We start from the raw sequence: 27,377 nt of genomic DNA, 5'->3' as shown, positions 1-27,377 counted from the left end.
CATGTTTTTCCACACAAATCAACTAATACACATATTCATATGCTTCATACACAACAATTAGATCATTTAAAAAAAAAAAAGAAATTCAATATAAATTAAGTATGCTAGGCAACAAGTAACAAGAATTTACTTACAAAAAATTCAACAATGTATGGATTAGAGATCTCTAACTCAAATGAGAGAAAACCCCTAAAAATCCCTAGATTTTCGAAAATCCTAGATTGGCCAAAAGTGTGATTTGCTCCTATCAACGCGTAAATCTTAACAAGCTCTTCGATTTACCGTAAACGGCACCAACAAACTCCAAAAGATGAGAGAATAATTGAAGTTTGAAGTTGTGAGGAAAAAAAAAAAAAAAAAAAGGGAAAGAGAGAGATAGCCGAGGAGAGAAAAAGAAATGAGGCCAAATTGGCCTCTTGGCCACTAAAATGAAATAAGTAGGGAATGGGTCCCACCACTAAAAAGTAAAATCCCACCTTTTCTTTTTAATATACATATATACATACAAATCAAATTTCAACCACACAATTAACACATTAACATAAAATTATACACAAAATAATTATATATGAAATGCAATGGACCCGTGACACCACCCCCGTGCACAACAATTTTGGTAGTGGGTCCCACCCTGGACTGTCTTGTCCGAAAAACGAAAAAATGCCGAAATGGCAACCCTTGCATTTTAAAGAATCCCGAACTTAAAGAAATACCCCAACCAACTCTCGGACACACCCGGCACACCCCACGGTATCCGACACGAAAAATATAAAAAGACGAAATTGCCCTTGCAAAAACAGAAAATCCCAGAAAATGGAACATGGCAAAAAACAAAAACATCACAGAAATGCTTGCCCTTGTCATCACAAATGGTGTCTTGAAATCCATAGACTTTGTAAATATAGAATACTGCTTTATCGCCCGAGATCCTTAAAGAAACTGTCTGCGCTCCCTCCCTTCTGCCATCCGGCCTCGGTGCTGAATTCTAAAACAACAAACCATAAAAATTTTAATATATATAACCATGAAAATTTTAATATATATATATACACACACACACACATATAAATAAATAATAGAGACATTATTTTTTAATTTTTTAATTTTGTTATTTAAAATAAATAAATAAAACTAATTATATCCTCTGATAACTTAAGATTTTAGAGATACGTTGCATTGTTCAGCTGATAGCGCCTATACCTATACCAAAACCACCTCCCCTACAGACGCTGATAAATGCTTAAATGTTGCATATTTCAGCACCTAAACTAGGGTATTTCAGCCTCTGCATCTATCTTAATTTCATGTTTTAGTTCTAATTTATGTTTATGTGTATTTCAGGGCAATAAAGTTAAAATGAGCTAAGAGCGGTCCATTAAATCCTTTTTGGAGTCGAGCAAAGATATTCAAAAAAAGTTCAGAAAATGGCAAAAAGGAGGTCGCAGCCCATTGCTCGTATAGTGTGTTTATTCTTCAAAAGCGGTCAATCTCAGGCCTTTGATGATGTTCCCAAAGATGAAGAAGCAAACTAATGAGCTCGGAGCCAAAATGGAGCTAAATAGGGATTAAAGGAAATTTCCAATTCTGGGGGGATGGATCCCCCAGGGTGGGGGATGGATCCCCCAGGACTTGGCAACATTACAAATTTTTTTTTTTTATTGTTTGGGCTTATTTTGTGAACTATTGGGCTTTAATAGAGTTGTTACTTAAGGCCCAGTGAGCCATTAGATTAGGGTTAGTATTTATTTTATTTAGGTGGATATTATTAGGATTATTAAGTTTTTATTTTTTTTTTTCTGTACGGAGATATCACGTTCTCTCGAGTGAACAGGCTAGGGTGAGAAGAGAGGGAAGAGTGGAGGCACAAGTTTGGAAGAATATCTACACACTCATCTCTCTTGAGCATCAAAGAAGAAGAAGAAGGAGCAAAGGATGGAGGTGGATCTTGTTGACACCTTGACTACCACAACCATGATGGGCTAGCTCTCCACTTAGGGCTTGGTTAAGCCCTAAGTCTCTTGTAATCTAAACCTTTGCAATTTCTATTTCTAAGGAGATTAATATATTGTTGTAGTTGATGTTGTGGTCTTGTGATTTCATACTTGGATGTTCCAAGATTTATGTTAATTAATCCTTCCATTATTTCTCTATCTTTGGTTGCATGTTTATGTGTGATCAATCTAGGGTTTATACTCATGATTAGATGTTAAAGATTAATTCTTTCATTAATTCTCTATGTTAATTTCATGTCTATGTATTATTAATTGAGAATTATACTTGAAGACCATGACATGGTATTTAATAGATGCAATTGTTAACTAGTTTGATGGTTTATACTTTATTCTTGATGGTTTGTGTTATGATTAGACAATTCATACTTGAAATTGATATTCCACACTTATTATATGCAATTTGTATCATCTTCTTGATTGTGGATTATATGCAAATGGTCAATGGATTTGTTTGGTTATGGTTTTGTCTTGATAGGTTGTACTACACCCTAGTTTACTTGTCATTAGGTAGACAATCTACACTTGATTAATCAATCCATCATCATGATTGAAATTTGTGTTATCACATTAATGTGTGCTCTTATTGGATGCATTTGTGGATTGGTGAGATAGGTTAAGCCTCAACATTGGTGTGTTGTCCTACACGTAGTTTACTTGTTGGTTAGGTAGGCAATGCATTACAAATGAATTGGATGATCATGCTTACATATGCAAATTGTGCCATTGATTGTAGCTACATTTTAATTACAACAATGTTCTCCCCATTAATAGAAAATAAGTGGTTAATTGCATGAGCTTAGTGGTGCTTCCAATAAACCCTAAGAATTTTCTTCTATCTCTTAAACCCCTAACTCTAACTTAGTTTATTTTCATTGCATTTTAATTTAATTATTCACTAGCTTAATCAACCAACCATCTATTTTATTCTCTCTTTATCTCTCTTATGGTAATCACTTGTTGAAACCAACTGTCTTATTTGAATCCAAGCCAAAGGTCTCTTGGGTTCGATCCCTTCTCACTTCATATTACATAGTATAAGTGTCTAGCGGTTTATAAATGTAAACTATGATGCCCGCTTGATACCATTTTCAAAACCAAAGTGTTGTGCATTATTTTGTGCACACGCTCCGGGTCGCATCATAATTTTGGCGCCGTTGTCGGGGACCATTGGTTTAATTGGAGTTAAATTAAATATTGGTTTTCATTTGATTATTTGTATATTCTTTCTATTTTCTTATTTTTCTCTCTCTAATGTGCAATTAGGTATTTGATACAAAAAAGGCAAAAATTGGAGCTTAAAGCTATCATTGGAATTTGAAGTTGCTTAAGAACCTTTGTGAGCAATTCTTACCCTAATTGTTCATTTTCCTATGCTTGCGAGATAGTCCTTGTTAAGGCTTTCATATTGCTTAAATATTTTATCCAAGCATAGATCCTTGACGAGGCCATTACTTTCGTTGTTATATGCATGAGCCATTGTCGAGGCAATTATTTTATGGTTTTTGGATTGTGAATGTGAATGGAGACCTTGTTTGATCCAAGTTTGGGGGAAAATTTTACCCATTATCCTTACGCATCTCTATCATATCATGATCCTTATGAGAGTGAGTCCAATGCATTTCATGAATCATCATCATATAATGGACTTGATCACTCTTATGATCCCTCTTATGACTACTACCCTCCCCCACCATTTTATAAAGAACCATCTCCATTACCTTACTCTCCCGGATTTGAAAATAAAATGTTAGCTCTAATTAATGAACTTAATGAAAGGAGACAACTTATTAATTCTCATTCTCATAGGCTAGCCATGCTAGAAACTCAAGTTGAGGAAATTGCAAGTACTCTTTCTTCTCAAGAGGAAGAGGAAGAAGAGGCAAGTCAATTAATGACTAATCAAAGTGAGCAAAACATGATAATAGAAGAGGGTGAGGCAAGTGAGCTAGTGACTAATCCAATAGAGCATAAATTAAATTATGAGGACATTCCTTGTAATCTTGAGCATGAGGAAATTGATAACTTAGAGAGTGAGGAGTTATTGACCACTATAGAGGTAGGAGAGGAAAATGAGGAACTTGTAAAAGAGAACCTTCCTTTTATTATCCCCAACGATCCTCTAGAGGCGTGCCTTTTGAAAATGTATGAAGGATGTGGTTTTAACATCGAAAGCTCCACATATGAAGTGAACTCTCTAATGAACTCCATAGCTAACTTGGAAAGTAAAGAGATGGTGATCAATGAGGAAGAGAAAAAGGATGAAAAGAGCGCATTTCCTAATAATTCAATTGAGTCTTTGAAAGACGTTGCCTTGCCAAGTGCAAGACTGCCCATTATTGATTTCATTTTCAAGACCATTGATGAAAGGAAACAAATTGCATCTTACATCATTTCTTTTCAAGTCATTCTTTTGGGAGATGAATTTGTTGTTATGAGAGAGGATCCACTTGGGAAAATAGACAAACGGATTAATGAGGATATCTCATATCCGGTTTTTGATTCTTTCGACTAGTGAGTTACCCCACTGTCTTGCTAGAGACGTTAAACACTAGTTTTTCGCAGAGTTTCCCGACTTTACTTCTCTTTCATTTCTCTTTACTTTATTTCTTGCGTCTTTGTCTAAATAAAATTTTATTTTATTTTCTTCTTTTACTTTATTTTATTTATTATACAATTCTGCTTTTAGAAAAAAACAAAATAATTTTTTTTTTGTAATGGGTAGCGTAGGGTGTTTGATTTTATTTTCATTATTATTATTATTATTATTTTTATGTATATTTCAGTTTGGTGTATTTTATTTACTTTATTTTATTTTATCTATATTTTATTTTAGTGAATATATTCTTTTTAGTTTTGCTTTAAAAAAAATAAAAATTAAAAAATAAAATTAAATTAAAAACAGAAGCAAAAGATCGATCTGGGGATTGATCAATACCATTTTCTGGCAGAGAGCATAAAAAAAAAAACCCTCGTGGATCGATCCCCCAACCATGAGGATCGATCGGTTTTGTTTTAGCCCTCACTTCCCTCTTCAGAGGGATCGATCGGTTTTGTTTTAGCCCTCACTTCCCTCTTCCCTCTTCCACCTTCCCTCTTTCACCTTGGCGCCGTCACCTCTCATATCTCAACACCGAGCACCACACTACCAGCACCAGCTCCGGCCGAATCAAAACCACCCCAACCTTCGGCTGTCGTCTCTGAAATTTCAAGCGCAACTTACTGTCACCGGGTTCTTTATTTCCGGCAAGCTCTTGGCCAAAAGGCCGAGCTATTCTTTTTCAGTCTCGGCTCTCTCTCATCTGGTTCTTCCGGCGGCGTCGCGGCTTGTTCCTTCTGGCGAGTTTCTGCATCGTCGTTTTCTCCGGCGTTTTCTGGCAAGCTCGTGATTCGCCATTTATCCGGCGATCAAGGCTGGATCTTTCCAGCGCCGGCTGGGTTATTTCCCGGCGATTTCGATTTCGCCGTTTTCCAGCGCCGGCTGGGTTCTCTGTCGCTCGGCTGGATCGTTCTCCGGGGATTTCGGCGTCGTTCTTCTCCGGCCGTGATTCGCCGTTTCTTTCCGGCATGTTTGTGAATCACGGCTGGTTTGTTCTCTGTCGATTCCGGCAGGATTTTCTCCAAGCGATCTCGGCTGGGTCATTCTCCAGCGATTCCGGCTGTGCTTGTCCTTGACGTGGATGAGTCCTATTTCGGCTGGGCTCTTCTCTCCGGCGAGCTTGTGGGTAATCTTCGCCGGCGATTCTTGAACTGGTTTACCCAGCGCTGCCGGTTTCTTCTCCGACGAGCTTGTGTTACATAAAAATAATAATAATAATAATAATGTAAATAAATAAATAATAATAATAAAATTTAAATAATAAAAAAAAAATTTTGAATTGTTGTTTAAAAAAAAAAAAAAAAAAAAAAAGGATTGATGATTTTTTATTTAAAAAAAAAAAAAAACAGTTAAAAAACAATTGCATTGATAATTTAAAAAATAAATAAATAATTGAATTGATTTATTTTAAATATAAAAAAAAAATATTAGTAGCATTATGTCTTGCTAGAGACGTTAAACTTAGCTCATTTTTTTTATTTATTTTGTAGGTTGTCTATACATATTCTTTTTCTTTGTTAAAAAAAAAAAAATTTAATTTTATTTCTATTTATTATTATTTGTTTATTATTATTTTTATATATATTTATTTTATTTTAGTATATATTTTTCTTTCTAGTTTAGTATATTTTTCTTTGTGTTAAAAAAAAAAAAAAAAAATCTAGAGATCAATCCCTTTCTTGAAATAAAAAAATCAAAAATATATGTTTCCAGTATGCCCTTCTGACTGGTTAGGAATGTTTTCAGATTTTATCAAGTGTTCCATCTCATATCTCTTTGCAATGTATTATATATTATTTTGAATTGTATGAATTGCTTATCCTATGTGATATTTGATGTGAGTTTGCTAGTATGGTTATACAGATAGGTTTTTGCATCCAAGTTTGGGGGAGACATCTTTCTTACTGGATCATTGCCGGGCTTCATAGTCTTTACCATCACGGTATACTCTTTCCATTATTTTTCATTATTCTCATTACACATTGAGGACAATGTACAGTTTAAGTTTGGGGGTAAGGTCATCATGATTCATTCTATTTAAGTTAAGTTTTAAATGCATGATGAGATTTGAGATGTGTTTGACAATGATTTCGAACTTTTGAAGTATAGTTCATTTGAAAAGCAATTTGTTAGGGTCTAATACTCCTTGTATGCTCTAGGATGCCATTTAGGGGTAAATTTCTAATTTTTGATATCATGTTTACTCTTGTGGTATACGTCATCTTGTTGGTTGAAAATGCTTTGAGAGTTGATTCTAAAATTCTACACTTGCACTTGCGCACACTAGCATTCAATTTGTGGGGTACATGCTTAGTTGATTATTGTCTCGGTTTATCCCAATTGAGCTAGTATGCTTTGAAAACTTTCATTCTTGATAAAATGACCTTGTAAAGAAAAGAAATAAAAGCACTCACCAAAGGTGAGGAATAAAAAAATAAAAATAAAAAATAAAATAAAATAAAATAAAAAAACTGTGTTCTTTCAACATGTCAACTGATTAAAAAGGAAGATAAGGAAATAATGTAAGATGTATGATTAGTTTGAGTTCGTAGCCTAGCCATTCTGAGTCATTACGCCCTTAGGAGTGTCTTTACACTTAACGCCCTAAGACCATCTGGTTTGGGAGTCGTTGGCTTAACGCTTGTTACATGGGGTGATTAGAGAGCTTAAGGAGCTTGGACATTGTACATGGTCATACATAAAAAATAATAATAATAATAAATAAAAAAAATGAAATCAATAAATAAATAAATGAAAGAATGTTTGATTGAATAACAAGGTTCATTCAATGTCTTGATATCTGGTACTATATCTGTACGCTAGTTTGAGGGTAAGGCTATGCCAATACTTTGATTTGCTAGGATAGCAACACATTTTGATGCCGGTTCACTCAAAAAGGATAATAGAATTGATTCAATTTGCATGATTAATTGATTGATGTGTGGAGGACCATTTTTGCTTACATGATGTTGAAATGTTGATAATAGCTTAGAAATGGCAGAAATTTGCATACTTGAGGTAGTCTACTTTCAACACTTGTTTAATATGTGTCGTTGCTTCTCAACTAAGAAAGAGTTTTTGATGTTTGTGGGTACCATTTCTGGAAACTCTCACGAGACTTCACTCATCCACTAGGGGTAACCTAGGGGTTTAAAAGGCTTGTTACAGATGCTAAATGCAACCGTGATCCATACGAAAGTGGTGTTATCTTTATTTGTTTTATTAGTTCATAGTTGTATATATGTTTGTTTTATTAGTTCATAGTTGTTAGGGACTAGCAATATTTAAGTTTGGGGGCATGATAAGTGCTTAAATGTTGCACATTTCAGCACCTAAGTTAGGGTATTTCAGTCTCTGCATCTATCTTAATTTCATGTTTTAGTCCTAATTTATGTTTATGTGTATTTCAGGGCAATAAAGTTAAAATGAGCTAAGAGCGGTCCATTAAAGCCTTTTTGGAGTCAAGCAAAGATATTCAGAAAAAGTTCAGAAAATGGCAAAAAGGAGGTCGCGGCCCATTGCTCGTATAGTGTGTTTATTCTTCAAAAGTGGTCAATCTCAGGCCTTTGATGATGTTCCCAAAGATGAAGAAGCAAATTAATGAGCTCGGGGCCAAAATGGAGCTAAATAGGGATTAAAGGAAATTTCCAATTCTGGGGGGATCGATCCCCCAGGGTGGGGGATGGATCCCCCAGGACTTGGCAACATTACAGATTTTTTTTTTATTGTTTGGGCTTATTTTGTGAACTATTGGGCTTTAATAGAGTTGTTACTTAAGGCCCAGTGAGCCATTAGATTAGGGTTAGTATTTATTTTATTTAGGTGGATATTATTAGGATTATTAAGTTTTTATTTTTTTTTTCTGTACGGAAATATCATGTTCTTTCGAGAGAACAGGCTAGGGTGAGAAGAGAGGGAAGAGTGGAGGCACAAGTTTGGAAGAATATCTACACACTCATCTCTCTTGAGCATCAAAGAAGAAGAAGAAGGAGCAAAGGATGGAAGTGGATCTTGTTGACACCTTAACTACCACAACCATGATGGGCTAGCTCTCCACTTAGGGCTTGGTTAAGCCCTAAGTCTCTTGTAATCTAAACCTTTGCAATTTCTATTTCTAGGGAGATTAATATATTGTTGTAGTTGATGTTGTGGTCTTGTGATTTCATACTTGGATGTTCCAAGATTTATGTTAATTAATCCTTCCATTATTTCTCTATCTTTGGTTGCATGTTTATGTGTGATCAATCTAGGGTTTATACTCATGATTAGATGTTAAAGATTAATTCTTTCATTAATTCTCTATGTTAATTTCATGTCTATGTGTTATTAATTGAGAATTATACTTGAAGACCATGACATGGTATTTAATAGATGCAATTGTTAACTAGTTTGATGGTTTATACTTTATTCTTGATGGGTTGTGTTATGATTAGACAATTCATACTTGAAATTGATATTCCACACTTATTATATGCAATTTGTATCATCTTCTTGATTGTGGATTATATGTAAATGGTCAATGGATTTGTTTGGTTATGGTTTTGTCTTGATAGGTTGTACTACACCCTAGTTTACTTGTCATTAGGTAGACAATCTACACTTGATTAATCAATCCATCATCATGATTGAAATTTGTGTTATCACATTAATGTGTGCTCTCATTGGATGCATTTGTAGATTGGTGAGATATGTTAAGCCTCAAGATTGGTGTGTTGTCCTACACGTAGTTTACTTGTTGGTTAGGTAGGCAATGCATTACAAATGAATTAGATGATCATGCTTACATATGCAAATTGTGCCATTGATTGTAGCTACATTTTAATTACAACAATGTTCTCCCCATTAATGGAAAATAAGTGGTTAATTGCATGAGCTTAGTGGTGCTTCCAATAAACCCTAAGAATTTTCTTTTATCTCTTAAACCCCTAACTCTAACTTAGTTTATTTTCATTGCATTTTAATTTAATTGTTCACTAGCTTAATCAACCAACCATCTATTTTATTCTCTCTTTATCTCTCTTATGGTAATCACTTGTTGAAACCAACTGTCTTATTTGAATCCAAGCCAAAGGTCTCTTGGGTTCGATCCCTTCTCACTTCATACTACATAGTATAAGTGTCTAGCGGTTTATAAATGTAAACTTTGATGCCCGCTTGATACCATTTCCAAAACCAATGTGTTGTGCATTATTTTGTGCACACGCTCCGGGTCGCATCAGACACCTTTACCATTGACAGCTCCCTCACATGCGATTACACAAACCCCTAACACAACTAAAGCTGTGAGCCACCCTAGCCAACCTAATCAGTCACCATCATGGGCTACCATTATTAAAAGGGCAAAGCCTAGGATACCTCTTGACTTTGTCCAACACTCTAATAGTCCAAGCAACATAACAGCACCTCCAGAGATTAAACAAATAGGATTAAGCTCCATGAGAACTAGCCTCTTAAGCTACTTTGTTAACAAATGCCTTCCTTTTGGCATGGTCAAAGACCTAGCAACCTCTTTGTGGTCAGATAGAGGTCTTTTGAGGGTCTGCAACTCAGAGAAAGGAATCTTTGAATTCCAAATTACCTCAGTTGATCAATGCAACCAAATTTTCAATGAAGGCCCATGGTTTCTTGCAAACAAACCACTTATCCTTAGCCACTGGGAACCAAGCTTCAAGAGAAAAAAATCATCCAACCATCCCTCTGTGGATTAAGCTTGATGAATTGACACAACATTTCTGGACAGGACCTGGACTGAGCTATATCTTGAGTAACATTGGAACACCCCTTTTTGATGACCCTATCACAGAAAGCAAAATCAAAACTAGGTTTACAAAGGTCTGCATTGAAGTTAAAGCTGACTCAGACCTCTCACAATAACTCAAGATTCATTAAAGCTCAAGAAAAACTGCAACAGTGCATGTCGAATACCAAAATTGCCCTGCTATCTGCCATACATGCAAGTGTTTTGGACACACCAACAAAACATACCTCTCATCACCCACTACGTACCATTGCAATACCACAACCTTCATCCCAGGCACATTGTTCCATCAAGGAAATCCCCCGAACAAAAACATGCAAAACCACAAGCAGCATCGGAAAATTTCACTAGCAAATCAACTCACTCAAAAACTGACCACACCATAAACTACATCTCTACACCAGAATCCAATTTCCCAATTCACTCTGGACAAAATGTCATCACACATTACTTCAAGCCAGATGAGAAAATGCTCATTGACCTAAGTTTTTACCTTCCTACCCATTTACAAGGAAACCTAATCCCTAATGACTCACAAACCCCCCTCCCCCCCCCCCCCCCCCCCCCCGAGGCAACCTCCAGTGTACATTCGCAACTCATCAACTGCCAACTCCTGATCATGAATGCACAAGTATCTCAGAAACTGAGTCCATCACCAGTCTCCCTGCAGACTTGAGCAAACATAAACCAAATAAAGTAAGGATTACAATGAAAAAACAAGCTAGGAAGCAAGCATTCCACAAGAAAGGGAATCTCTTCCTAACTGGCAACTTCTTCAATTCTATAAAATGGTATCAATAACCATTTGGATTATAAGGGGCTTGAATGTCCCCTTGAAACAGAAAGAAGTAAAGCATCTTCTTAAGGATAACAAGATAGATATTACATCTATCATTGAGACAAAAATACAGTCACAGAATATTTCTAAAATCCACAATTTCATTACAAGACACTGGAATCTAGCTCACAATTACAGCCACTCACCATTGGGACAAATTTGGGTCCTCTGGAATCCCAACTCAGTTAACCTACAAGTGTTTCAATGTTCAAGACAAGCAATCCACTGCTATGTAACCATCCTAAGTTGCAGAACAAGCTTCTACATCTCTTTCATTTATACTACAAATGAAATCTCAGAGAGATTGAGCCTTTGGGAAGATTAATACAGCACTCCAAAACATTTTCATCTTATCCTTGGATCCTTGGAAGTGATTTTAACGTCATTAGGTCTGTATCTGAGAATCATGGGGGCTGAGCTTAGGGAAAACTACTATTACAATGCTTAATTTTAGAAGATGCCTTCACAATTCAAACCTTAAGGATTTGAATTTCTCAGGAATCCTTCACTTATAAACAAACAAGAGCCCTGGGGTGGCAAACATATCCAAGAAATTAGATAGAGTGCTGATAAATGACAGTTGGAATCAATCCTAGCGTCCATCTTTCACACTGCAATTTTTTACCACCAGGAATCTCAGACCACAGTTCCATGTTCATAAGCCTTGGAAATCCACAACCACAAAGAAAGGTTCCATTCAGATTTTTCAACTGCAAGAGTAACTCAGATGAATTCCTACCAACTGTCCAATCCATTCGGAGCCTGTAATTTGAAGGCTTCACCATGTTCCAAGTTGTATCCAAACTAAAAAAGCTCAAACAGCCACTCAGGATGAAATTCTCAAGAATTTTCACTTCACTACAACATGATGTTGTTTCTGCAAAAACAGCCTTGTCTAATTGCCAACTTGATCTTGATGGCACCCCTGATGATCCCTTGCTCAGAAAAAAGGAAAATGAGCTTCTCTCAGCCTATATAAGCCTTACAGCCACAAAGGAATAAACCTGTAGACAAAAGTCTACGATTCATTGGTTAAAAGATGGTGATTCAAACACCTCTTTTTTCTACAAATCCATAGCTTCAAGGTTCAATAGGAACAAAATATCTTCCATCACAGCATCCAATGAAGTACCGTTGGACACAGAACCTACAATCAAGAAGGAATTTATCACTCATTTTCATTCCTTGCTTGGTATGAATCCTTACCCATATCCAGGTATTGACTCACTCTCACCATTCATTAGCCAAACACTTCCACCATCATTCTACCACTCCCTTTGTTGTATTCCATCAAATGAAGAAATCTACCATTACATGATGTCACTAAATAATGACAAGCCCCTGGACCTGATGGTTATAATGTGATGAGTGCTCAAATGTAACACATTTTAGCGCCTAAGTGAGGGTATTTTAGTCCATTTATCTACCTTTATTTTCTCGTTTTAGTACTTATTTGTGTTTTTGTCTATTTCAGGTCAATAAGGTTCAAATGAGCTAAAAATGGTCTATTACAGCCTTTTTGGAGTCAAACAAAAGTTTCGGGAAAATTTCAAAAAAATCCGAAAAAGTGTCAAAAATGCTGATTTTTTTTATCAATCGAAGTTTCTATCGATCGAAGATTTATTCGATCGATCGAAAATGTGCTGGTAGCGAGCCGTTTTATTCCCGCGCGCTCGAGCTCTACCTACCACATAGTTGCGGGATTAGATATTTTGAGGGCTTATTTTCTGACTTGTTTACTACTCTAAGGACCTTTTATAAAGGGGGAATTGAACCATTTTGTAATCAATCTTTATCTTTTGTCTTCAATTTTATTTCATTAAAATATTTATTTTCTCTCTCTAGAAAAGTTAGAAATTATAGTTAAAAGAAAAGAGAAGAGTGGAGGCACCAAGAACACATCTCAAGATCTACACACTCTCTCTCTAGAATTCAACAAAGAAAAAGGGGAAGAAGATGAAGCCATGTTTGAGGATTGCCCTTGAGGGTTCCAAGATCGCATCCACCTCCTCCATAATTGGCTAGACTTCTCCTTGGGGCTTGGATGAGCCCCAAGTTTGTAATCTAAACCTCTATCTTTTTCATACTTTTTGGGGAATAATATCTTGTGATTGATGTTTTAGCCTTATGAATTTAATGAATCTTGGGTTCTCCTTTGATTTCTATGGATTAATTTTTCTATTGATTCTCTATATGATTACATGTTGTCTTATGTGTGATTATTTGAGAATTAATCTCTACACTAGTTTTTCTATATTAATTCCATGTCTATGTGTGGTAATTAACCTTAGCACCTGACCTATTTAGTGATGGACCAGACCAAAGAAAGGCCTTGAAGATGCTGTCCATATCATTGACAATGCTCGCTGGTAGAATAAATTTGGAGCTCCAATAGGTTTGTGTGGAGAAAAGTACAGCTCTGATTAACTGAAGTCTACTTGCAAAAGACAGGTTTCTACTAGTCCAGTGTGTAATTCTTGAAGTGATCTTATCAATGAGGTATTTGCAATCAACTACTCTTATCATGGATGTAACTTATGGCACTCCTAGGTATCTCATTGGTAGAAAACCTTTTTCAAAGCCAAGCAAAGAAAGAATGTTAGCTTCCATCTGTAAATTCATGCCAGAGGTGAATACCTGGCTCTTGCTGTAGTTGATTTGGAGTCCAGAGAGTGAGGAAAATGTGTCAATGGCTTCCTTGAGAATCGTCGATGATGGAAGACTTACATATGAGAATATCATAAGATTATCAGCAAAGATTAAGTGTGTCAACTTCAGTTTCTTGCACCTCCAGTGGTGCTTAAATGGACTTTCCAAGGTTAGTTTGTTGATGATTGAGGAGAAAACCTACACGATAATAACAAACAGAAAGGGAGAGAGGGGTCCTGTCCCCTTATCTCAAACCCTTGATGCTTCTGAAATATCCACTAAATTCACCATTGATGGATAATGTGAATGATGGAAATATGACACAGGTATTGATCCAAGCAATGAAAGGTTGGGGGTAACCTAAGAGTTTGAAGGTGTCAAAGAAGAGGTCCCATGATATACAATTAAAAGCTTTCCTTAAATCAATTTTTAAGGCACATCTAGGGGTTAATTTTTTTTGCTGTGGTAACCATTAAGGAGCTCTTGTGCTAATAGGATGCTATCATCTATTTGTCTACCCTGAATGAATGCAGACTGTGTATGGTCAATGATGTGTGGTAGGGTAGGCTTAAGTTTGTTGGCAATTAGCTTGGATATGCACTTGTAGATGGTGGAAACATATGAAATGGGCCTGAAGTCTGTGACTGATGTGGGTTTCTTGACTTTGGGAACTAAGGATATATAAATGGAATTGACCTCTTTAAGCAATTTCCCTGAAGTGAAGAAGTCCTTGATTGCAACTGTAACATCATCGCCAATGATTGGCCAGGCTTTCTTAAAGAAGAAAACATTATGACGAGCCTCGCCTTTTCCTCTAAGTAATTAAGAAAACGGACTTTTTAATGTGAAAGGTCGCTCGTACGGTCAAAACATGATTGTGGTTTAGGAAGCCTTTAAAAGTTAAATTTATATTTATAAAACCACTACTACAACTAATGAAGTATAGCGAGTAGGAATTTAATTTTGACTCTAATGTATCAAGTGATTGCAAAGAAAGATTGGTTGATTACTATAGAAAGCAATTAATTAAAATGCAATTAAAATAAACTAAGTTGAGATAGAGATTTAAGAGATGAGAAGTGAGGTCTTGGGGTGTATTGGAATTGCCACCAAGCTTGTTAACCAAACAACACACTTTCAACTAATTTGGGGAAAACCTTTTTGTGAACAAAATACGACTACCAATTGCAATATTAAGTATGGACCATCAAATTCAATAATGAATCGTCTACTTAATCGACAAATAAACTAAGTGTAGCACAACCCATCAATTCTAAGCATGACCTATAAAACTAGTCACAATTGTAGCACAGATCAATCTAGAGAATCATGGAATTTATAATAATAAGTCATGGAATATCAAATTAAGTAAAGATTGTCTACTTACCTACAAACATGAATTAAATTGTAGAACAATCCATCAAGTAGAAGTATAGTCCATCAAATTAATTGACAAACCCATTTAATAAAAACCATGTCTAGCCATCACTAGATTCTCAAGCCTTCCCAAAAGAGCTGGAGGCTTGGGACTTCCTAACCTTCTATCTTGGAATGAGGTGGCCATCATGAAACACTTTTGGCATATCATTAGCTCCAAAGAAATGTTGTGGGTAAATGGATCAACACCTACCTCTTGAAAGGCAGAAGCATTTGGGATGTAAAAATCCCTGGGCAGCATTCTTGGACTTTGAGAAAGCTTCTAAACCTTAGAACCACTATCCAACCTCTTATCAAAGTTAAAATTGGAAATGGAAATAAATCCAATTTCTGGTTTGACAATTGGAGCAGCCTTGGTCCTTTATATCAACTTGTGTCTCCCCAACAGATCACTAACTCAAACCATGACAGTAAAACCATGTTTTCTACCTTCATTGTCAATTCACAGTGGCAATTTCCAATCACCATTACCACACTAATACCTCAACTGCTTCCAATAGCTAACCTCCCAAATCCAAACCCACACAACCAAGACAAGGTTATATGGTGCCCATCCAGGCAAATTCTCAATTTCCCAAACCTTGAAACACCTAAACCAACACTTACCTTCCTTACCACTGACTTACCTTGTCTGGACCAAGCCATCAATTCCAAAAACACTCTTTCACATTGTGGGTGGCCGTCCAAAACCGCCTCCCAACCTTGAACAAAATATGCACCTCCCACATCAATACCACTCTATGTGCCTTCTGCAACAAAGAATTGGAAACCCATGACCACTTATTTTTCAAGTGCGACTTCGTCAAACCTCTGTGGACATTTTTGCAAATAAGATGTGGGTTTCACATTCAGCTCTCCTCATGGTCTAACCTGATTAATTGGGCTTCACACCATTGGAGAAGAAGCTCGGGTTTCTACAGTGTCACAGCCTCAAAATTGGGTCTGGCATCACTTGTTTATAGCATTTGGACCGTGCAAAATAGAAGGATTTTCCAAAAAAAAGTATCTTCATGCAAACTCAATTCTCCATCAAGCGCTGGAACCAATTAGATGGAATTTAAACACCATGCATACAATTGAATCTTCGAACCCTAACGGAGCCGCAGAAGAATGGGAGCTTCCATCTTTCATACTTACTGTACCACAAGACCACTGGCGAAACCACCAGACATAAATGTAGGAGCTTGAGGAGTTCTTCTCCATGTTCCTTGCAATAGAGTTTGCCTCCAACGGTCTTCTTGTTTCTTGGTTGGGCTTCTATGATTGGGACTTAGGTTTCTATCAAATTTGACCTGTAATGTTTGAAAGTTATGTTGTATTTGGGCCGCATTGGTTAGCATTGGGCTAGCCTTTGTCTGCCTAGCTTTTTATATATAAAATCTTATTTTATCTTTCAAAAAAAAAAACTTAAGATTTTAGAGAAACTAGGGATCAAGATGGTATGCTAGGTCTTAAGTTCAAATTTCACTCTCACCTAATCTCAAAAGGGTTCAGAAGAGTCACTTTTGTAAACTTGTAGACCATTAGCTATTGTTGTGCTATTTAGCAGCTTTAATTTCCAAAGTGTATGGTCAATCTAGTACCTTATAGTAACCACTTTCCTCATTTAAAAAAAAAATAAAAGATCTAATTCTGAATTCAGGAAACTACCCAAAAGAGGAGGGAGAGTGGGGAAGAAGTATAACATAGGCGAACATATAAATTTTCTTAAGTATAGATAGTGATTTATAAGTAACTCACCACAATTACAAGATTAACTGCGGTGAAGTAGACGGATTCTACAATCAAGGTGGCGCTATCAACAGTTCCACACTCCTTTGCAATATCATCATAAACCAACATTGGCATATCATTTGGTGCCCCATAAAATGTGACAAGAGGCTTGCTTCGATTGATCCTAATTTCCTCAATATAGTTTCCACCTCCAATCCACACGATGACACGACTAGTATTCTTGTCCGAAATACTTTTACCAGTATCAGTCACCGTCTTAAAGTCACTCTTTCCATCTTTCCTACCCTTGATCACTTTACCGCCGGACTCTGCGGTCACAAAGGCAAGGTCCAGAGTGTGTTTTCAGGCCGTGTAGGGCTCGACACTATTTTGGTACCAACTCTTCACTTAAGACTTACCTACCGGGATAGGTACGGTGTCATCGGAGATGGCAATGGTGTGTTGGAATTTTTATATATATATTTAAATAATAAAAATTATTTTATGGTCCTATACACTACGTTTTCGAAAGTAGGATTGTAATGTGATTATTGATACTTGATGGATTGGGTTGTACTTTCCAATTTGGTGGTCTAATTGGAAGTATGGTTTTTATACCGTTAGATTGTGGTTTTCCAACTTATTTGGTGTGATTTAATTCTAACCATTAATATCTAAGTTTCCATGATAGGAAGGGAGATTTAGGTATGCTTGTTTGTAGAGAATCCGTCCCCCTCTATTGTTGTTATATATAAGGGTTTTGAAAACCCTTATTCAAACCTATCGTATCGATAATTCTTAGAAGGGGGTAAAACGCTCTAATGTTTTGCAGAAACTCACAGAGAATTACATAGATATTCAAAAGGTATATATGTGTTGATCATCAATCAGGTACGAGTCTAAATTACACTTTAATTAATTACAATATATTTGATTTCTACATGAATTATTTATTTAAAACCCAACAATTGGTATCAGAGCAAAGTTAGGGTTTATAGAAATCAAAAATAGTAAAGATTGATTTATAGTGTATTTGAAATCAAACTAATTGCCTAAATTCTCAATTTTCATGTGTGATGAATCAAACATAAAGTTAAAAATTGTGTGTGTATTTGTACTGATACTTATATGGGTATGTAATTAATTTATATACAAATATATAAGGTTTTGTCTTCAACTGCTATCATAATGTTGCACACGCCGAACGAGAATAGAAAAAAAAACAATAGACAAGAAAGTTTCAGTTTGCTATCTAATTGTAATAGAAATTGTGTACTTAAACAACTGATAGCTTAAACAAAACGTGGATCAGTGGATTTAAAGGCTCAATTTCGTCAATCGTTTTCTTCATAATGTATGCACGCTGAACGAAAAAAAAAAAAAAAAGCTACAGTTCATAATGTAATAAAGCTACAGTGAAAATTTGAAGGTTTGTCACTATCTTATTGATTAGGTCAATCAATTATACTGGTGCTTTATATACATAAAAAGCTGATTCATTTATAATTATATATAAAACAAATGCATTAGTTTTAATACGCAAATCATTTATTTAAATATTATAATATTATGATACAGATATTGTTATACACACATAATTAATTCATGTATGTATATATTCATGAGTTAGAGATGTACACTTATAAGTGATGTAAATATTTTCTTGTCCACGTACTTGACTGATTGGTTTTGTGAGCAAGCCTTTGTATGGTGAATATATATGTTTTGATATATATGTATATATATATATATGCAAGATTGCATGTACAATAGTGCGATTAACAGTAAAGAAAAATATATATATAAAATTTTACTTTCATGAATTTAAAGTGGACTTGTTTATTTGAATGTGTTTATGCATACACGCATCAAATGCATAAATGGTCAGTGAGGTATTAAAGTGTGATTTGTTTTGCCTAGTTGATGTCAGGTTTAGAATTTTAATTCATGTTATATTACATGTAATCAATGACCTTTGAGTGGGACATGAGGTTGTGTAACTATTTAGTCACATTGAGTAATTAATGATACTTGTTTAATTTTAGGTTGAAAACCTATAGGACTTACGTGTCATAAGCAAGCAGTATTAACCTAATTGATTTAAAGATTCAAAGTACTTTAAATTATATATCCAAAATATAATATGCATGCATCATGTTTTAAGATTTCTTTTAATTAAAATATATAAAAAAAATGAGATTTTTTAAATCTCAATTGAAGTGCATGCTATTATTATATTGTTCACTGTAATTTCTTAAGATGTATGAAGGGGCTTTATTTTATTTGTATTAAAGTCATTTATATTACGGTGAAATTAAGTGTTCCATAATATTTAGGTTTAGTTTATGTGCATTATAAAGAAATTGTTTAACTTAAATAAATAGAACTTTAGTTTAGGTTTTTCCTTGGGGTTTAGGAAGACTGGTAAAGTGACCGTTTAAAAAGTAATAGCTAAAGTGGGCGCTACCTGCCAAAAGGTAACACGCTCATGGAGGTTATTATTTTATTAAATTTTTAGGGCATTGGTCTTATTGAGGTCTTACAATGCACTTACTTACATAAGGGCGTTTGTTCTGCCAAAAGGTGATCAATGTCTTAGTTTGGGATAAGTGAGTAGAATATTTGAGAGTGTTTGGATTATAACTAAATAACCTTCTTGCCAAAAGGTAGTGGAAGTGTTTAGCAATAATTCAAGTATAATCAAATAGGTCTATGTGAGATTTTATTGCAGGTTTGGGAGGTAAAGTAAAATCTAAAATTCTGCCAAAAGGTGATTTTAGATGGCATTTTATCTGTTCCCGCAGGGTGGATGGTTTTGCACATAGTAAAACACCCTGAGAAATTCGGCTTAAAACCCTAAGCACGAATTAAAGTAATAATCCCTAAAGTTATGACATATTATTTTATATGTTGCTTATGCGATGTTATTCAATATAACATTTATTCAGGTTACAGACGCTTCCGCAATTTTAAAGATAGCTCATAGGGATTGAACCATTGAATGGTTAAAATTTTATTTCCTAGAAGACAGGTTTTAATATTATATTGGATTTATTAGACCATGAGTCTATGTTTTTTGAGGAAGAAACCCATATGTCCAGTGCGGAGTCTTCTTAGGTAGACAAATTGTTGCATTTTTAGGTGGACTAAAGGAACTACCATGCCATTAGGTTAATTTATGCTTCTATTGGTGATACTATTTAGGGTGGTATTCTAGTTTTTGATACTGCCAATGGACTTCTTGATTTTATCAAGAAAGAGTTAATGGACATTAAGAAGCAACGACAATGTTATTATCTGACATGATTTATGTTAGTCAGATATGATGGCAATGGTTCAGTGAGGGAGTACATCTATATGATGTGCAAGCTGGTTAATGATCTGAGATAGTAGGGAATCATATTTGATGATAAGTTATTAGTCCACATGGTGATCTATTCTCTACATAGATTGTTTCAGCTTTTTCAAGGTGAATTATAATTCACAAAAAGTTAAATGTTGCATTAACCAGCTGTTAGCACTTTATGTGATTGAAGGGGAGCGACTCAAGGGTGTTAAAACTGAGTGAGCTCATCTTGTCGTGACAGTAAGAATAGTTTCAAGAAGAAACTAGGTGGCGAAAAAGTGAATAAGGCTAAACAGAATAAAGAAAGGCAGAACAATACATGAAAAGACATTGATCATGGAATGATAAATGTTGATCCTATAGAAATAACAGGACATCAAAAGAAAAGGTTATAGTGGTGGAAAAGAAAACCAAAGCAGGAATGAAAATTGCCATGTTAATAGTTGAGCCTAACTTGGTAAAAGTATAGGTATAGACATAGTGGATGGATTCGGGTGTGATCCTACTTGTTTCTTGTTTTTCTATAGACTCAATACCTTCCGAATAAAATTGTGCTTTGCTTAAAGCGGATTCATCTATACTATGCATAGATATTGGGGAATGTCTCTCGAAAGAGACTTGAACGCTTGGTCAAGGATGAGATTATTGGGCCACAAATTTTATGCGTTGGTTGTATCAAAGGATAAATGCAGAGAAACGCAATTTTGAGGCTAGTTAATCATTTGGTCTTTTGGACTATATTTATACCGACATTTGTGCTCCATTTCTTATTATAGCTCGTTTGCGGCAAAGGTATTTCATTAATGAGTTCTCAAGGTATGATTGTGTACTTAATCCACCAGAAGTCCGAAGCACTTAATGTGTGTAAAATCTACTAGACTAAAGTTGAAAGTAGTTGGTATAAAGATTATGGTTTTAAGATCGGACTAAGGTAGTGAGTTTTATTGGGAGAATGGTAATGAGGGTGTAAATCGTAGTATTTTCAGTACATACTTAAAAAGTAGGGCATTGTGCCACAGTACACCATTCCTAGTTCTCCTGCGCAAAATAAAGTTACAGAAAAGAGAAAGTGTGGAAATGTCTTATAGAGATAGAGTTATATAATGCAAATATCAAGGAGCTTGATACTCACACTATCAATAATTATTTTGTTGGGCATTTTGAAAGATTAAAGGATTCGAGATTATACTGTCATGTAGACCGATGGAGATTATTGGAATATATCATGCATATTTAATGAGAGTGGTGAATCCAGTGGGAGTTTAATATATTATAGTTTCTTTTGCAAGAAAAACATTTTAGCATTTATTCTATTTATTTCAGGCTTCATTCCACTTTCTTTAGTGGTTTCAGTTAAAGCTCATATTCCCACTCTTTCAGTTATTTCTCCTTTACAGACCTTTCTTTCAATTTCCAATCTAGTTCCTAAGTCAGTTTAGCTTAGGAGATCTTCTAGAGCTTGGAAGTATGTTGTAGTTGGTGATTTTGAGGTGTCTGATGGATATAAGATAAAAATTGATGGCCAAGTGCTTAAGCAAAGGTTAAGTGTTAATTTCTTTGAGATTTTCTCCAGCTTCATTAAAGGACTCTTTAAAAGTCATTCTTTCATTATCACTCATTTATGGCTTAAATAAGTTTTACAGTAGTAGTATCCAAAATTTTGATACAATAGTTATTAATTGTAAGTTCAAAGAGAATGTTATGGATAAATGTATATACCTCAAGTTCAGTGGGAGTCATTTTTGTTTTCTTTCTTCTATATGTTGATGATATTTTGCAAGGTAGCAATGACCTTCATGTGATACATGATATTAAGAATTTTATGTAAAGTTTTGACATGAAGGACATGAGTATACAAAGTATGTCATTGGCATTAGGATCCATAGAGATCACGCTACAGGAATACTTGGACTTTCTCTAAAGGCTTATATTAATTAAGTATATAGAAACAACTTAAGGGTGACCAAGCATAATAAGCCCATTGACATAAAGTACATTTTCAAGCATGAGAATGTTAAGGTTTAAGTGTCATTAAGATTTCCCTATATGATTACAGAAAGATTGTTGCAAATCCTCTTACTAAAGTCTTCAGCCGAAGATAATAAAGTATTTAAAGAACGCGTGATTCGGATAGGTGTTCGAGAGTCGTTATGGTATGATATCTGGTATTTCTTTTGTATATGCTACATTGCAGTTAGTTTCTTTATGCCATGTGGTGACAGTTTTATTTTTCCTCCAGTTCACACCTTATGGTTACAGTTATTTGCATCAAAAATAAATTTTTGATGCATAATTATTATTATCTTGATATATATGGTTTATGCACGTGTTATTATGTTTGCCTGGGAGTGGTATTTCACTGATGAGATTGTTTGGATTAGATGTGAGATTGGCACAACATCGGTAAATCCAAAATAATTATTAAAGATTATCTGAGAGTGATATTTCACTCATACGGTTGTTTGGGTTAGATATGAGATTGACGCCATATCAGTAAATCCAAATATAAGATTTGTCTGAGAGTGGTATTTTACTCATGAGGTTGTTTGGACTAGATGTGAGATTGACACCACATTGGTAAATCCAAATATAAATATTAAAGTTTGCCTGTGGGAGTATTTCACACTCCATGAGGATAGCTTGGGCTAGATATGGGATTGGCTCCATATTGGTAAACTCTCACACTGAACAGAAGGTTGGCGGTTTGCTATAATATGTTCAGGTGACATACCGCGATAGTATGAAGCAGGACGGATAGTAAGATGTGTGTTTAGATCACATGCAGTTTGCACATCTCATGAAATACAGTAAAACCACTATATTTGCTTGAATCCTATATAGAATCGGTTTTGAGATCATGGAACTGTTTAGACTAATATATTACTTGTCTACGCATTTATGATCCACTATTGAGAAAATCTATGGATGAGAGTGTTCTAAAGTATCAATCCATCTGTTTCGATAATTGTATTTTTTATAAAAACAAATTGAGTGGTCACTCGTCTTTTCTAAAGTGTGTTGCAATCCATAGTGTCATTTTATAAACTTAGAATGCATGGACCAAGTGGGAGATTGTTGGAATTTATATATATATATATTTAAATAATAAAAATTATTTTATGGTCCTATATACTACGTTTTCTAAAGTAGGATTGTAATGTGATTATTAATACTTGATGGACTGGGTTGTACTTTTCAATTTGGTGGTCTAATTAGGAGTATGGCTTTTATACTGTTGGATTGTGATTTTCCAACTTATTTGGTGTGATTAATTCTAACCATTAATCGACAATTCTTAGAAGGGGGTAAAGCGCTCTAATGTTTTGCAGGAATTCTCAAAGGATTACATAGATATTCAAAAGGTATATGTGCGTTGATCATCAATCAGGTACAAATCTAAATTACACTTTAATTAATTACAGTATATTTGATTTCTACCTGAATTATTTATTTAAAACCCAACATGGTGATGGTGAGAAGAATGGTCACCAAAACAGCTTCAAATGTTGTCATTGTCATTTTTCCGGCCAGTGATGAGTTCCTCTTTTTGTTTTTAGTACGAATTGATTCATGAATGGATGGTCTATTTATATGAGCAGTCTGGAGTCTTCATCCACCATGTAGGGGTTCTTTTTGTAGTCACTGTTATGTTGTCATTTAAAACACCCTCCATGAAGGAAAAAAAAAACAACAAAAATGCCATTCTCCTAACCTAAACAGCGTTGAGTCCTGCCTCCTGCGTGACTCTAGTTAGGGGCAGTTAGGGAAAATGATTATGCATAAATTCTTGTTAGAGTTTGTTCATGTCTAAACTAAGACAACGGCTTCATTTACCCAAGATGTTAGCACAAGGATACTGAATTGAACTATACGTCAGGACAACTCATTATAAATAGTTTCCTTACCCAATTAAAAAAAAAAAAAAAAAAAATTTGTCTACAAAGAGTACTGCTCAACTGTGCATGAGCAAAACTCGTTACAAATTTTACTGCTCAACTGTGCATGAGCAAAACTCGTTACAAATTTTACTCTTTCAACTGTGCATAATCACAACTCATTACAAAATGCGTATGGTGAGTAAAATCATAGCGTACAAGTGATGTTTGTTATTTGGTCCTCTCAAGTGATACAGTTATTCATCTTGTTTGAAAGATTGAAATTTAGAAGCTTAAAGAATGGAAAGACACTTATCACTTTCTTTGACTGTTCGTTTTTTCTTTGCATAAGGAAAATGAACCTCTTTGTGAAATTTTTTCATGATTTGTGTATATTACAATATAAAATTTCCTAGGGGATTTTTAAATCTCATCTCATCAAATGGAGTATATGTATGTGAATTGAAATAAACTTGTTGAAATAGTGTCTCAAAAATTTTAAAATTATTGTAGGGTGCTTTATTTCTCACCCGAAGATAAAGATAAAGGAAGAAAAAATGTCAAAACTCCAGATTCGAAATTTAAAGTTTATCGTGTGATTGCTTTATTTTTATGTTCGCAAATTTCTGTTGACCCCCATTATCCACGTGGCTGCCGTCCTCCGGGTTAAGTTGGATGACTTGTTTTGAGATCGTTCTATCCTCCTTATTTTGATATTTTTAAGCTCGTGTGATAGCAAGGAAGCTGAAGTCTGCATAAGGAACTATAAGAAGAAATATAGATTTGATAATATATATATATATATATCACAGGCATATACCACTGACCATATATGTCAATCCCATTCACTTTAAAATTCCTCTTGAAGATTGATGTTTTTTATTTCTTTCTTCTGTAAGGTTATCATCATTCTTTCCTCTCGTTGTTTTTTTTTTTTTAATTATAAGTATTTCCTCTCCTCTCGCTCTACGCTCTCTCTAATTTCCTGGGAAGAAATTGGAAAAATTAGGGGGAGAAAGAAAGAATGTTAGCGTAGGAAATTTTGAAATACATTTTTTATATTAAAAAACCCTAATCTTTAGACTCGAGATGGAGCAAGATCGATATCTTCAATAATTATATTAAGAATTGTTTTTTTATCTTGGTCACATATTAAGAATTGGTTCGGAGATATAGAATTTGTTAGAATGGACTTTTAAATTATATATTTGGGATATCGAAGGAAATCAAAATAATTAAAATACGTGCCTTCTCGTCAGCATGAATTTCAAGTCCCAATATGACACATGGGAACCACGACTTTTTTGGGAAATAAAATATAATATTATTATATATTCATAAGCGTTCACTCAAAATTTTATGGGAAGTTGTTAGGTTGTTTTAAAAATGTTTAAGCACTTTTTTTTTTTAAGGGTAATTTATACAAATCTTTCTTATGATTTGTTATAATTACATAGATCTCCTTTTGTGTTTGAAAAATTAGTCGAACTTCCCCTAATTTTGAAAATATCTTACACGGACCTCCTTTCTGTTAGAGTCAATGGCAGTCAACGACGGAAATAGATGAAGTCAACTACTAATTTTACTAAAATCTCTAAAATACCTTTGTCTATATAATTACATATTATAAAAAATATATATATATATATGTTGGGATTTTTAAAAGATTTTAAAACTCGTTTAAAATATTTCAATATTCTTTTATTATTTAGGGTAAAGTGCATTTAACCCCCCTAAACTTTCAGCAAAAAAAACAAAACTCCCCTAAACTAAAAAATACCCCCTGATCTATTAAAAATGTACAATTTAAGGACAAAATGAATTATCTCCGGCATAAAAGGTCACCGGAGATGTTTGATTACAAAATTACCCTTTTATAAAAGGACGTCGTTTTAGTGTTTGATGGGCTTCTACTGCCGATGTGTCAGACAAATTGTGAACAGCCAATAATATTTGGACAACTCATTATCACTTTACCAAAACTTCAACGCCAAACAGAGTCAGCGCTGAACCAACCAGTGAAAGCTAAGCTTTGAAACCCTAACTCATCTATTGCAACACCAACATAGCTACTGTACGAACCTCCCCCCTCCTCCCTCTCTATCTCTCTCTTCTGTCTAACCTTCTCTTCCCCTCTCTTTCCTTTTCATGGCCGATGATGGAGGCACTGCTCCGGCAGTGGTCATCGGTGTCGCGAAAAAGCGACCGCAAGGTTGCGGCTACGTAAGTGCATCACAGCTTGGAAAGGTCGACTTCATGGCGACGCATGTCCAAATCTACTACTTGGCGACCTTGTGTCGCCGTGGTACAGGTCTCCAAGTCACCGGAATCGCCCGGCAGCCAGCTCACCACCGCCATCAACGTGGAGAATTTTCCTCCTACCGAGACCTCTGCATCAACAACTTCGGTGTAGCACCGCTCCTCTTTTGCAGGAGATTTTAGTGGTTTGGCCGCTGTTATTGCACCAATTTTTTGGCCGGAGACTTCACTTTGGCCGCTGCGATTGCACCGTTAATGCTTAGATCGTCTCTCTCTATGTCAATTCTCTTGTTTTATTACAGCCAAGAACTTGGGCCGGAACTGGCATACAATGAACCGGGACAAAATTCGGAAGTGGGTTCGAATCCCTGTGTGAGATCGTTCGAGCTATGGAGAGTCGCCGACGAAACGGCGGTTGTCAACGTTGACGGTGATGGATTCAGTTGAGCCACAGTCGACGAGGTAGTGGTCGATCGGAGAGGAGGAGGCTGCGATTGCGAGGTTGATGAAAACAGATTCGGCGGTGGTGGATCGAGCTCGAAACGGATCTGGGGGAGACAAGAAGACGGCTGTGAGAACAAATCCGGCGGCTGTGTGTTGAGCTCTAGTCCGGCGGCTGTGTGATGAGCTTTTGGTAGGCGCGGTGAGCTTAGAGATGGAGAGCTCGACGATGGTTCACGGGTCCTATCCCGGACCTGTCTCAGAATCTCTTCGTTTTGCAGCTCTGGGACATTCAGTTCACCAGTGTCGTGCCTCCGACGCTGAGTTCTCTTCCCAAATTGGTGAATGTCTCATTGCAGAACATTAAATTGCAGGGTCCAATGTCTGTAATTTGGGAAAGAATTTAGACATAGAGAGAGAAAGAGGGTAGGATTGGCATTTTCAATTTACAGC

The 27,377-nt window shown here is 35.4% G+C and overlaps 1 protein-coding gene across 1 annotated transcript; it reads right to left on the bottom strand.

The window, feature by feature from the left end:
- Positions 1-591: 591 nt before the first annotated feature.
- LOC132270262 (pectinesterase 1-like) lies at positions 592-26,410 on the bottom strand. Its single transcript, XM_059771451.1, has 3 exons — positions 26,347-26,410; positions 17,031-17,359; positions 592-985 (listed from the first exon to the last, which is right to left on the bottom strand). Exons 1-3 carry the CDS (start codon positions 26,408-26,410, stop codon positions 686-688), a joined length of 693 nt encoding a protein of 230 aa, XP_059627434.1. The 3' UTR covers positions 592-685.
- Positions 26,411-27,377: the final 967 nt, after the last annotated feature.

The sequence above is a fragment of the Cornus florida genome, unplaced genomic scaffold (genome assembly GCF_030987335.1).
Source record: "Cornus florida cultivar Cherokee Brave unplaced genomic scaffold, ASM3098733v1 CherokeeBrave_3.0.0_Hap2_Chr08, whole genome shotgun sequence".
Classification (NCBI taxonomy): Eukaryota; Viridiplantae; Streptophyta; class Magnoliopsida; order Cornales; family Cornaceae; genus Cornus; species Cornus florida.
The sequence above is the reverse complement of the archived record's forward strand: the minus strand, read 5'-3'. Positions and strand labels throughout refer to the sequence as shown.

Coding starts and splice junctions, on each gene's coding strand:
- LOC132270262 (XM_059771451.1), bottom strand. CDS start 26,410: ATGACCACTGCCGGAGCAGTGCCTCCATCATCGGCCATGAAAAGGAAA. Junction 17,360..26,346: donor GAAAGAGAGGGGAAGAGAAG/GTTAGACAGAAG, acceptor CCTGAAAACACA/CTCTGGACCTTGCCTTTGTG. Junction 986..17,030: donor CAGTTAATCTTGTAATTGTG/GTGAGTTACTTA, acceptor TTGTTGTTTTAG/AATTCAGCACCGAGGCCGGA.